Raw genomic sequence first — 14324 nt, forward strand, 5'->3', positions numbered from 1 at the left:
ACCTCCATAAAAGTGGTGGTATTGTTTTTGCTGTGTCTGTGTGTTCTTGTTTGTATTTCTGGATAGTTGTTCTAATGTCAGCATAACTTTAGAACCTCTAGATTGATTGTAATGATACTTTATATGTCAATATGGATTGTTAAGGTGAAGGTTAAGGTCGATTTGGGGCTCCATAGCGTGTCACTTTTTTACCGCAGCAAACCATTTGGGGTTTGATTACTTTTTTCCTGGCCATGCTTAGGAACTACGAGTATCATAATGTTTGTATGAAACTGAACTTATTCTTACTTGAACTGTATGCGCTACAAATGTAGCGATAAAGTAAGTTGTTAGTTAGCTTGCGTAACTTGTAAGATGTACAACTAAGGTCAATGAATAATGGGTTAGGGTGTAAATACTACTTTATCGGGATGAACAGTCATTCCACAACTGTAGTCATTTATGTCACCATTCAATCATACGGAGATCCCTGAGCGACTGTTGAGCGACAAGCTTTAATAGTTGGAAGATGATGAAGGATATAGAAATATGATTTGAAAGACAATCATACATACAGAGCATGAAAGGTTCTCTTATATTAGCCAGACTAAATAGTAGACTTATTTTAGCTCTCCTAGCGGCCGGCCTTACAGCTGCCACCGCTAAGAGGGGTCATTAACCCCAGCCAGCGAGAGAATGTGTAAACACAGGATACTGTTATATCATCTATGAAATTCATTAGCGACATGTCAGATTTTCGGCCGCTTTGAAGTCACCAAACCGTCGCAGGGCACCTCGAGTTAAAGGTCATATACAAAGACACATGTCAAATCAGCAATAAACTAGCACTGAAGTCAAGGTAGAAATGTGGATAAGGCATGTGCTCTATGTACAACCAATTTGCTGCAATGACACACAGTGCATAGTGTTAGTCGCTTTACAGTCAGACGTGCTCATCCAAGGCTATGCCAATTTCACTTTTCTTTTTTTCTTTTCAATTTAACTTTCACTTGTCTATTGGGCATTATCATTACAGAAATGCTTGGTCCTAGCAAAAGGCTTGCGACATGGTGAATACACACATTTCTGCTCAATCGGTTAGCCCGAGCCTGTGACTACCTAAACAAGAAATTGAATCCGAAAATAGTTTCATCAGGTTGGTAGAATATAGGATAAAGGAGAATTCTTTTTACACAACCAGCAGGTACTTACATTGCCTGCGTTTCGATGTCTCTCAGACACCTTCGTCAGAGCTTCTAACTGGAGTTTTGAGAATTAAATTTTTTTTTAAATTCTCGAGATATATCAAAGACATGTCCATTTTACACTCGTACATGTCCTGTTCGGACTACTGACAACATTCATTTCCAGCATACCCGCGAAATAAATCTGAATCCGGACACCTCAGACTGGAAAATTTGGACAACTCGTACACACTATATAAACAAACAAACAAACAAACAAACAAAGAAACTAATAAACAACAAACAGACAGACAGAGAGGTGGGAAACTAAATATATATACTTCCGTTTTGACGGAGGTAACACATTGTTCATACCACACTAAGAGAGTACGTCTTTGACGTAGGATTTGTCGGGGATTGCCCCTTGAAACTCTCAATAGGGACAAATTCGGCCTCGCTATGGACTTGTGGATTGTTCTCCGCGATCCGGAGACACTTTTCTCACATATTTCCTCCACAGAAGGAACGCGCCCAGCCCCACTATCAGTAGGCCTCCCGCCGAACCCAACACGATGGGAACGAGAACGATGTCCGTAGAACCGTTAGTTCCGCCCTGTACGGCTTCCGTAGCGGTACTCATGGAGGGAGTCGTCACCTGAAGGGAGCATTTGGCTGTTGGCGCACCCGCGGTAGTAGTACCTGAAAACACAGAGCGTATGTAACGGATGCCATTTCACCTTTATACGTGAGGTAACTTATATCCGTTTTTTAAAATGCGTCATTTAGTGGACTGACAGTGGCTTAAAAATATTTCGAAAATATTTCAATTTTAGGCCACCGTCCGTCGACTTGATACCTCTGAAATATCTTATCTTTACCCTATTCAGACCGGGCTTTTTTGGTCATCCCTGGACCGGGGGGGGGGGGCTTTTGAGGCCCTCCACTTTGAAGTCCTATAACTCTAAAACGACGTGCCGTAGGGCCACCAAATTTTTAGGACATGATATCGACATAATATCTGACAAGTATTTGACGTTTGACGTTACGTTGACGTAAGATGACGTAATTATGACGTCATCAATTTGATTATATTGGCCGGACCCATGAAAAAAGGGTATTCTCAGAAAACTTCAAGTTATTCTACAAAAATGTAACAACAAGTGCAGATAACAGAATAATAATGTTTATTACGACTTGCGTTGCCAATAGCAACATCAATGACGTCAAAATGACGTCATAAAATGACGTCATGCACATCTAAGATACCAGTTGGGCTCCGCCATATTATATCCACCACCTTGAATTTTTAAAAATACTTTTTTTGCAACAAATAATCACAAAGGGCAATGGAAATAGACTCAATTCATTCATTTAGATGGTTTTTGATGAAAAAATACCAGGTAGTTATAAATTTTAAGGGATAATTAGCTCGTTATTCTTGATCTGGCCATACGGTCCGCCATCTTGGATTTTGGGCTGATGACGTCATCAAATTAGCGTAATTTATGCATATATAATTATGAAAGATATGCTAGATAATATAAGATTTTATTTATGTAACAAAATAGCAGTAATATAGCAAATAAATGTGAAAAATACATTGTTAGAACCAAAAATAGAGATTTTTGGCAAAACAGCCTGTCAACAAACGGTTGCCATGGCAACACGAAAAAATGGAAAATTTGTCAAACTTCGTGAAATTGTTGCCAACAATATTTTAGGAAAACTCACCAAATTTGGTGGCTCTAGCGTAAGCCGTTCTGGCGTTATAGGACATCAAAGTTAGCGCGGGCCTCAAAAGCCCCCCCCCCGGTCTGAATAGGGTTTAACCCTATCCAGACCGGGGGGGGGGGGGGGCTAAAAGTGCCCGCGCCAACTTTGACGTCCTATAACTTCCGAACGACGTGTGCTAGAACTACGAAACTTGGTGACTTTTCCTAAAATATTGTTGGCAACAATTTTGCGAAAAAATTTTGAAATTGTAATGTTTCGTGTTGTCATGGCAACGGGTTTCTGACAGGCATATTTACCAAATTTACTAATTTCAGTTTGAATTATGAGATTTCATGGTTTTATTGCAAGACCACACTTGTTTATCTATATCATTAACATCCTGCGTAATTTTAAATTACATTTCTAATTAAATATTCATAATTTATGCTAATTTGATGACGTCATGGCTCATAATCCAAGATGGCGGACAATGCCATCATCAACGTTAAATACATGTTATTTTTACTCACATTCCGTCAAAATCTTTTATTTTCTTACAAAATACAATCATTTGAACCCTTTTAGTCCACTTCTATTGGGTTTTGGGGTTATATGTAGAAAAAAACGTATTTCAGAAAATTCAAGCTTGTCGATCCAAGATGGCGGACAAATGACGTCATTTTCTGACGTCATACAGGCGTCAGCGTCGTCGTCATTGGCAACAAAAGACTTGGCAGACTTAAAACCAAAGAAGGTACCGTTTATAGTCATCATTTTGTTTAATACCTTTAGGTATAGCGAAAATGAAATATTTAGACGATTTTAGCCCAAAATATGACATTATGACGTCATAATTACGTCATATTACGTTATTACGATACCAAAATTACAGAAAATATAAAACTTCACTAGTACATCATCTCCTGCAAATCTGGTGATCGTAACACAAGCCGTTTTGAAATTACAGGCACCAATAAAGACCTCTGATCCCCAGAATATATGAGTTTCGTCTATAAGAGGACTGGAAATTTATCATCATAAAATACTTACCAGGGTCAGCCACTGTGAGTGTCAAGTCGTCAATACCAAAATTAGGGTAGAAGGGAGGATTTGGAACCCCCTCAATGATGATCTGAAATAGAAGAAGAACAGAACAATTATAGATGTCTGTCTATTATATGGTAGCCAGATTTTTTTACCTAAATTGATCATTACTTCGCATTTTTTTTCAAAGTTAGTTCACATCAGCAATGAATAATGAAGAAAAACAGAAACGTTATGGACAGAGACCATCAAGAAAAAGACTGGCAGAAAATGGCAATGACACATGCGAAGGACCGTTTCAACTAACGGCGAAGGACCGTTTCAACTAACGACGTATGACAAAGAAATAATCATGTTTATTTCACAATACTTGGACAAGGGTTCAACTTCACACATCGTCAAGCTAGGATTAAGCACTCACTTTGTAAGGTCCAGACATCCCTATTCCTACTTGTATGCGTTGCCATGGGAGCAGGAGGTCAGAGGTCGAACACACGAGCTCTTCTGGGCCGTGTTCGTCCGCCATGATGATGTTCATGTAGATGGCGTCTGGCGGCCTGACAGTGCCGATAGCAAAGCTCAGGACCACATGGCGGGTTGTGTTGATGGTTGGACTGACGAATCGAGCTTTGTTGGTGCCCGGAGGCAGGCCCTCCAAGAAGAAACATATGTATTGGCCGGAATCTGTGAAGATTAAAAAAAGAAATTGTAGACGCCGAGCAGTGGCAGAATGATGATATTGATAAAGTTTCATTATGATATACTAACTATGGTACCAGATTTCTACACTAACGAACACAATTCACAACTAGAACCATTAAAACATTCTAATAATGACAAGGTCACACATGACACTTTAATCGGATAAAGGTGAAAACTACATGGCCATGGTCCCCTGGTCTAAGACAAAATAAAATACTGTTTGATATCATTACTAAAGAAAGGGTTGGTAAGAATGATTAGACTTGTGTAATATCCGTACCGCGATAAGTGAGCAAATTATGTTCGTATCATGGATTACATCACTGGTGTACATATTCAGTGCTGTTAGTTCGATCGCGCGAATATAATAAAGCGTTGAAAAACACTATGTTTAATGTCAAGCGAAATTGTTCGACGTTATACATGTATGTACATACCCGTAGATCCATTGAGTGCATCAATTGGCCATCCATGGTCACACCCGGCCCCGGATCCATGGGAAATTGGACCCTCTATAGTCCAATCGCAGACATTAACGTCAAGAGAACATCCGTACTGGTCCGTACTGTCAAGGTCAACTATGGAGAACAAAGGCACGAAAAACAAAAGACTGAATGTATTGGCAATAGAACTGGTATCGAATTTCAAATTGGTATGCTATATTGTACCTTATTATGTAAACGTATTCGTGTATGTGTCTTGGGACAGCTGACAAAAAGGTCAAGGGACCATTGAGTGCATATACTGGTAAAGTAATAAAATGTGACAATAGAGAACTAGCTTCCATCTGCTAATACCTTATTGTGCGATAAATCCACAAGACATTAGTCTACAAATAATGTCACTGTTTAATGTTATCGGTCACGTACACATTGATTTATTCAGTTGAGGTTTACTAATGTGGCTTTAATCATTGCTTAATTAAGGGGTAGAAGTTCTCTTATCGTTTTATTGAGCTGTTTTTAAGGCAATAAAAGTCCAACTTACTCGCACAAGACGGAACTTGGTACTGTCTCAAGTAGGTAAAGGTGCACTCTCACTGCAATTGCGTCAAGCTTGCGTCAATGCGGGGTTTGAAATATACTCAACGAAATTCAGAGATAAAGAACGAATTTTCTTACTTTTTGTGTATTTTGCCGTCTTTAGTCATACTTGTACGAATTACGCAATATCTCAATTATAAAAAATCCAAGAAAATAACAAAACAGTGACACAGTAAACGAACCCCGCAGTGACGGAAGCTTGACACAAGTGCAGTGAGAGTGCACATTTAAGGGCCATGTTCTATATATGTTCAAGCTTGATGAATTTTGATTAGCATTCACCAAAACAAACAATATGTTATACATTTCTTGTGTCAATAAAGATTTCCAAAATAATATACAAACGAAAATCTACCCTGTACATACCCTGGACATACAATACTGTCAATGAAAACCAGAAATCTTTGGGCAGATATTTCATTTCTTTCTGAAATGTCATAGGGGAGGGGACTATACGTATTTGAGTTAAATGTTATTTCTAAACCGCAAATGATTGATTAAATTTAAGAATTACTTAAAAAGTGACAAGTTAGTACTACGCAAGGTTGAAAAACAACAACAATAACTAGAAAATTAAGTAAATGACTGGTTATTTACTACGTACGTTTTGGGCAAGTTCTTAAAGATGGATTTCCTTTACATAAGATTGTAATAAGCCATTCCAAATCTGTGGGCATCTGAACAACATGGGAGAACATCCGTTTCTGGGATTTGTTTCGAATTTTTCTGCTGTTTTGTACTGTACTGATGTCTGAGTGATGAAAATTTTAATTGTAGTTAAAATACATTCGATTTTATAAATTGGGACTATTGTTAGCTATTTTATGGACGGATTTTGTAGCTCGTTAATATCGTACATAGTCATTAGTCATTCGACATTAGTCATTTTAGAGTGCGAAACAATGATGCAGAGGGGGGGGTGTGTAGGAAATATTGGAAGCGATTCGAACAAATATTTTCTGCCGAAAAAAGTAGTGGTTTTAGAGATGTTGAGTATGTAAATTTTATTTTATAATAAGCTAGACGACGTTAAAGTGGTAACTTTACATAATACATGTGTTTGCTGTGATACGCTTTGCTTTTTTGTGAAGAAATTTTTAAGAAAAATATACATTACAAATCCATGAAACTGATATCGCATCTGATAATATCTTTAATGATAATAATTTTGATGGCTCTAATGACTGAGCAAAATAATGATTCAAACGAATTTCTAACGACTGTTCTAGTCTTTACAGTACACATACTCGGAAAGTCAAGTACCCATTTCCAACATCATGGGTATGTGGAAAAAATTAAAGATATTTTTCGCATTCATTTCAATTATTAGATGTAGCTGTAAGTCGTACTTACTCAAAGCAGCTGCGAAGATAAACCACGACAACAGGAGGATGGACGCTAGTGTAAGTCTCATCATGATGACGACCAACAGAATAACCACACAGAAAATCAGTAAGTTCCAGATAGACTAATGTGACCGTGTGAACCGGGATACGTTCGAGGTTGCTAACACGTCACGACAAAATACACACTGATTTCCAATTTTGTATCGCGGTTATCAGTCCAATTAACGTGACCTACACCTGGATACACGGACACTAATGCCGTGACCGCATGTGCATGGAGACCTTACGATTAAGTTGCTAATGAGTCTCAGCAACACACACATTGATCTTGACATCGTGCTTGGCAGCTATCAGTCCAATTAAGTTTAATTACGCATTCGTGCTCTTATCATCTAGATGTCTGGCTTAAGGCGGCGGTGGCCCAGTAGTTCAACTGACCAGGTGGTAAATGAGTACATGGTACGTGCTTGATTGTTTGTAGTTAGGGCTGACTGTTGGTCAATGCCAACTGATTGCGGTTACTTCAAAGGGGTAGTCTGTCTGCATTGCTACGTACATGCTGGACAAGATATATATGATAGTGCTGGTGTCTCTAAAGAATAATAATTACATTGCTATGCAATACATATAAGTGTTGACGAAATGTCTAGATCGGGTTTATTCAGTTAGATTAAATTAAACAACACAAGCTGTTAAAGTATCAGCGTCCGTAGTAACATTTACTTTTAAGATTCGAAGCAATCCTTCAGCTCTTCATCTTCACCGCACAGTTCAGCGTATATTTCAAATTTCTCACTCCGTTTTGCATAGATAAAGACATCTGAGATTTTGTCTATCCTCTCTATTTTTCATTGGTTGTTCATGCGCTGCTAAGTCTTGATACTCGCTGAATCTTGGTGTGCTGAAAGGCTTTCCATAGGGATGCCGTACAAGGGGTTTGAGGGATTCTGTCGATGACCAGCTGTACCGTTTACTTCTGAAGCTTCTGCAGAAAACAAAATGACAGTCACAATCATTAATAGGCTAAAGGAATTGAGTAGAATTGAACCTCGAACCTTGAACGTTACCATTGGGGATGTCATCACGGGTCACAGGGGGTTCTGTTTAATAATCTTTCCACACTTGTCCTTGTCTTGAGTGAGCGAAACTCTGTTGTAGTTGCACTCTACTGTGTAGTTGCTGAGTTAGGCATCCCTTTTCACGTTGTTGATGAAGCTTGTGAAGAACTATTCACCAGTTTATACGATGAAAACCAACAGACTTAGCTTCAACACACACCGCAATGTTTGACTTTACAAATTGTGGTTAAATTCATCGTGTCCCTTGTAAAGGAAAGACATTCAATCCATAAAATCATCCCAGTTACGTGGTTAATTGGTAAATTGGTAAATTTAACCAAAGCATATATATTATCATTGGCCCCAAAAGTAGGTACATCAATTGAAGGAGCCATGATGATTGCACCAACTTGCCTGTTCCATTCCGAAGACGATGCACCAGAAGCGTTGCCAGAACTCCGACCACAACACCTACAGCAGCGGTGGTGATAGCGATGCCTGCACAGACTGCGGGGTCGACGCCTGATGAAGACCTGGAGGACGCGACAACAGGGTCTCCATGGGGAGAATTCGTGGCCATGTGTGGAAATTCCGAGCCTACCGGTGGGCAAGTGTTAGCGCATGTGCATCCTGTCGCCACATCTGTTGTCGCTGTAAGAAATTACATCAAGAAAATTTGTTTATCCCAACATCCACATATGCAGTCAAGCAAGGAAAAAAATTCGAGCCATAGGAATTCCTGACTGCCTGATTATCATAACATTTTTAAAGGGACTTTACGAATTACGTAAATGAAGGTTACGTCCATATACGTAACGTTGCTTTGCCTAGTATTCAAACCTTAATACCTGTAGAAAGAAAGGTAGACGTGCCTTGAATACTGGCTGTAGGCACTGTGGGCGTATTGTTACTGGTGGCCATCGGCAATGTGGTCACTTGCTGACCACTAGTCTGGGGAAATGCTGTCGCATCCTGACCACCAGCAGTAGGCGTTGTGGTATGGACTTGACCACTGGTCATGGGACGTGTGGTGTTGTATTGCCAAGTTGTCATGGGGACTGTGGTAAGCATCTCTGTGGAACAATTAGTCGTCTGTACCCCCACATTCGCAGTAGCTGGAAAAGTACACATGCCGGTATTCAAATACTGCCAAAGTTGTCAGTAAAAGGATGGAATTTTGTGTTTGAAGAGGAAAACGTATTGAACAACAAAATTATTCTCACCATTTTGAACAGCCGTCAGTGTTAAGTCGTCGATACCGAAGTTTGGGTAGAAAGGAGGGTCGGGAATACCTTCAATCACAATCTGAAAAAGACAAGAAATGGTTATTAAGGCGTTAAATATTGAACCTTATGTGGTTAGACAACAAAATTATATAGAGAACTATTGCCCTACTAGAAAGACCAAGTCACATGGATATTCCATTACAAGGCGCTTGACAAGACAATGAAAATACTAACACTCACTTTGTAAGGCCCAGACTGCACAATACCAACGTATACGCGTTGCCATGGAAAAAGGAGGTCAGAGGTTGAACACAGCAGCGTCTCCGTACCCGTCTCGTTCACCAAGATGACGCTAAGGTACGTCGATGTAGGAGGCCTCACGGTGCCGATAGCGAAGCTTAACACCACGTGGTGGGTAGTGTTGATGTTTGGACTGGTAAATCGGGCCCAGGTTATATTTGGAAAATTGGTCGGCATCATGTGTAAGTCGTCCAGAAAGAAGCAAATGTACATGCCAGGAGCTGTAAGAAGATATAAACGTTTACTTTCATGTCCCACAATGGTAACGATTACATAAAGCTACTCTCCTGTGTTTTGATTGTTAAATTATCAGGAATAAGAGCTCAAAACTTTAAGCCACACAGGCAGCTAGATATCATTTAATTACTGAACTTTTGTCAATAGTAAGGACATCCATACTAAAAATGTACGTGTAAAAATAGGGGATAAAACAGGTATAAACCTACCGGTGACGCCATGAAGGGCTTCATCTGGCCAGCCGTAATCACATCCAGCCGCTCCTCCATGGTACACCGGGCCCTCTATTGTCCAGCTGCAAATGCTACTGTCAAAGGTACATCTGTACTGGTCAGCTGCATCCAGCTCAACTAGATATATCAGCACATAGATAGGAAAGAAAAAATGCTATATCAGACAATTAACTTGATATTTGGTAATGTTTATAGGGCTTAATCTCAAATCAGGACATTGTGCAACGTGTATAATGATTTATCGTTTGATATCCCGAGGCGCCATTTTCCCTCCCTGAAGCTGACGGGGATAACTTTAAAGTGTATGCTATGCAGTTGTTTTTACACCAACAATGAGAACGAGAATTGATTCATTGTGTAAAACATCGCAAATGAGTAGCAATCGTTATATTATTAGGTATTATATCTAGATATTTGCATATGTAATGAAGACTGAAACGGCAGGTAACTTGCCCCCGTTCACGTCAGTACCTAGGTCGAGCCAAGTTTTCGAAGCAATAGGTTTAGTATACTATGGGACTTTAACTGCATTTTCCGGCGAAGATAATAGAAAGCACGTAGGTTCAACTTACTTGAAGCGGATGTGAAGACAAACCACGGATACAAGAGAAAGAACGGCACCGATGGTGTCAGCTTCATTATGACCACCAAAAACTTACATAAAAAATTGTGTCGTACTTAGTATTGCCTCTTTTACGTATACCGGGATACCTCACGGCAATGTAGCCAACAAGTCACAGCAAATCACACTGGCCTTGACAACTTGCTTAGCAGCTATCAGTGCCATAAATCATTAAGACACATTTGTACTCTTAATTTTGTAAATAAATGAAAATGACCTTCGTCTATCCTGGCTGCTCTTTAAAAAGCGACGGGAACTTACAAGTAGCTCCAATCCGTTAACAAATATGTGATTAGAATGTAGGGATTTGTTACATGTGGCATAAAGAGTTGTTATTAGGAAGTGTTGCAAACTGATTTCGGTCCGTTCAAACCCTTGATATCTAGGCAAAAACAAGCCAATACAAGTATACTCATGAATATGTCAGATCGTGCCGGTGGCTGTTCTGTCTTGTTACTATAGTGTAGTTACTATAGTTTGTGCACTCTCCTAAATCTAATAAGTAAAGTAAATCTTCATCTCAACATTGTAAACATGGTCAATGGCGTGAGCTGCCACATATCATCACACTGGTGGCTGTCGCAGTGTACGAGTGAGACGCCATCAACTATAGACGTGAATGACTCGGCCGGGAACTGCTGACAATACGTGCTGCCACTAATGCATGTGAATCTTGTATATCAGTTAACAACGTCCATGAACGTAAATAATTCATGTGGACCTGTCTCCTTCTCCTGTTCACATATAGTATATTATTTTTGATTGCCTTGAGCTGATATGGACAACCGGAAGAGATTTCTACTGGCTTAGGAACTATAGGGAAATACTATTGAGTACACGTTCCCTCACTTTATACAACTAAGTGATATAGACAAATTTATTTTTTGATATAAAGCATAATATAAAGCATATATGTTCCTACGTATACATTTTGAATATCACAAAGAAACGAGAAGAAGTCGAATTTACGTAGTAGAATAGGATTGTAGATTCACTGTCTATATTTCATTGTATATATTTCATGTATCTTTTGTTGCGACCTGTACTTAACCCAGTGGGTATGTTTGTACAATAAAGATCTTCATTCATTCATTCATAGATAAATAGATATAAGTATCCTAATAATGCCATTATATAAGTACAGATAATTTTCCATTTGGTTCGCAACAACAGTACTATCACTTGATATAAATGACCATGGTAGCTTGGAAGAGGACCGCTTATAGGATATTCGAAGTGGTTTCGGAAATGAAGGCAACATTCACGTTTTTAAACAACATTTATTCTTTACGTCTTTTGCAGATGATAAATTTCAATGATCACATACTTGTAGAACTAGATCAAGCTACCATATTGCATAAGAGAATGAAATGGTGCAATTATTTCTTTTCAGATTTTGAGGCAGTGGCAAGAGTTGTTTACCAAGATTTTGAGGTATGGTGGTTGTCATTCTAAGTTGAATGTAATTATATATTGGCACAGATAAGATTTACTAATACAGATGCTCGTTTTCAGACGTTGGCAAGAGTTGTTACAATTTGAGGTAAAGGTGGTTATCCTAGCTAAGTGTAATTAGCATAGATAAGATTTTACAAAGATGTGTGCAAGTTGGTATACACAGTCACAGAGCGCCGATATTGTGTACAATCAGAAATGCATGTATATGGTTGTATTTCTTTCATGACACTTCTTTTAACTCTAGAACTCTGTTAACTCGGTCTGAGTTAGAGTCATCCTCGATGCCCTTCGCGATTCTTCTACAGAGAAACTAGACCTCTTCCGTTTCTTCTTGAGGTAGAACATGGCGCCTGCCGCTACCAGGAGGAATACTGCTATCCCAAGCACGATGGGGAGGGCGGTGATGTCCGGCTGGCCGGTGCGTCCGCTCTGCTGACCAAGCTGACCATCTTTGGAAGGTGTGGACGTGGGGAGAGGTTTTGTTGCTGCCTCTCCTGATTTAGTAGTCTTGGCAGGAATTGGACGTTTGGTCGTTTCTTCAGGGGGTGATGGCTTGGATGTGGGACTCTTGGAGATGCCGCTTGTGGTCTTGTCCTGACTGGTTGTCGAACTAAAGTGGTCGGTTGCTTTCGTTGTTGGCATGTTGGAGACGATGCGTGTGGTTTCCTCCTGCTTACTAGTCATAGGGAGGACCGTCGTATCCTGACTAGTTGTCATGGGCATTGTGGTCGTATCATGGCTACTCGTCATGGCTAATGTGGTCGTATCATGGCTATTCGTATTGGACAATACGGTTGTATCATGACTACTTGTCATAGGTAGCATGGTCGTGTCTTCACTACTCGCCATTGGTAATATGGTCGTATCTTGCTTACTTGTCATGGGTAGTATAGTCGTATCATGGCTACTTGTCATAGGTAGTATGGTCGTTTCATGGCTACTCGTCATGGACAATAAGGTCGTATCTTCTCTACTCGTCATGGGCAATATGGTCGTATCTTCTTTACACGTCATGGGTAGTATGTTCGTATCTTGACTACTCGTCATGGGCAGTATGGTCGTATCTTGACTACTCGTCATAGGCAGTATGGTCGTATCATGGCTACTGGTCATTGACAGTAGGGTCGTATCATGAATACTTGTCATTGGCAATATGGTCGTGTCTTCCCTACTCGTCATGGACAGTATAGGCGTATGGCTACTCGTCATACGCCGTGTGGTCGTATCTTCACTACCTGTGGTAATTGTGGTCATATCCTGACTAGAAGTAGAAGTCTCAAAATGTATGGTCGTGTTTTGACTAATGGTCATAGGATGTGTGGCGTTGTATGAACTACTGGACATAGCAACCGTAGTCACAATCTCAGTTGAACATCTATCAGTTATCTCTACACCCAAGGCCGCGGTTGCTGGAAAATGAAAGATTTAGCAATGCATCACTACTGGAAAAGATTTTAAGAAAATATCAGTCTAGCGGTCAAAGTATAGTTAAGGTTTTCTTACAGACTTTATCGAGATTTTCAAATTTGATACAGAAATTAAATCGCGTAGCAGAATGTTACTCACCATTTTCAACAACTGTCAGTGTGAAGTCGTCAATGCCAAAATTCGGATAGAAGGGTGGGTCTGGAACCCCTTCGATGACGATCTGAAATGGTTGAAAAGTTATCAATCGTCACATATTAAAACGTTACTTGGTATCAATGGGAATTTAACAAAAAAGTCAGAGACCCAACATGTGGTAAACAGATGCATCTAGAGTGAGACACTCACGTTATAAGGCCCGGGCTGCACTACACCGATGTAAATACGTTGCCATGGGGACAGGTGGTCAGAGGTCGAACACAGCAGCGTCTCAGTGCCGGTCTCATTCACCAGGATGACGTTGAGATATGTCCCGGTTGGCGGCATGACGGTGCCGACAGCGAAGCTCATCACCACTTGTTGAGTAGTGTTGAATGTTGGGCTGATAACTCTGGCTCTCTCAACGGGAGCTATCTCCAGGAAGATGCACATGTACTCACCATCGGCTAAAAAAGGCAAAGCGCTATTTAAAAAGCAAGTTCGACCCAGTAACGTTTAGTGTCTTCAGATTGGCAAAAAAATACAAATTAAATGTCATCGTGTTTACTGTTAATTTTTGGCAGTAAGAACATAGAATATTTCTTTATTTAGATTT

The 14324-nt window shown here is 39.9% G+C and overlaps 3 protein-coding genes across 3 annotated transcripts; all 3 read right to left on the reverse strand.

Moving 5' to 3' along the window:
* Positions 1–1620: 1620 nt before the first annotated feature.
* Positions 1621–7095, reverse strand: LOC118409112. Its single transcript, XM_035809978.1, has 5 exons — positions 7019–7095; positions 5060–5200; positions 4342–4604; positions 3927–4008; positions 1621–1862 (listed from the first exon to the last, which is right to left on the reverse strand). The coding sequence occupies exons 1-5, from the start codon at positions 7080–7082 to the stop codon at positions 1621–1623; spliced, it is 792 nt and encodes a 263-aa protein (XP_035665871.1). The 5' UTR covers positions 7083–7095.
* A 785-nt stretch (positions 7096–7880) lies between these two features.
* On the reverse strand, positions 7881–10789 carry LOC118409113. The gene is made up of 7 exons (XM_035809979.1): positions 10638–10789; positions 10042–10182; positions 9536–9816; positions 9293–9374; positions 8918–9184; positions 8484–8720; positions 7881–7996 (listed from the first exon to the last, which is right to left on the reverse strand). Exons 1-7 carry the CDS (start codon positions 10702–10704, stop codon positions 7881–7883), a joined length of 1191 nt encoding a protein of 396 aa, XP_035665872.1. The 5' UTR covers positions 10705–10789.
* Positions 10790–12385: 1596 nt separating this feature from the next.
* LOC118409114 (flocculation protein FLO11-like) lies at positions 12386–14056 on the reverse strand. The gene is made up of 4 exons (XM_035809980.1): positions 13919–14056; positions 13712–13793; positions 13318–13554; positions 12386–12897 (listed from the first exon to the last, which is right to left on the reverse strand). The coding sequence occupies exons 1-4, from the start codon at positions 14054–14056 to the stop codon at positions 12386–12388; spliced, it is 969 nt and encodes a 322-aa protein (XP_035665873.1).
* Positions 14057–14324: the final 268 nt, after the last annotated feature.

Source organism: Branchiostoma floridae, chromosome 2 (assembly GCF_000003815.2).
Source record: "Branchiostoma floridae strain S238N-H82 chromosome 2, Bfl_VNyyK, whole genome shotgun sequence".
Lineage (NCBI taxonomy): Eukaryota > Metazoa > Chordata > Leptocardii > Amphioxiformes > Branchiostomatidae > Branchiostoma > Branchiostoma floridae.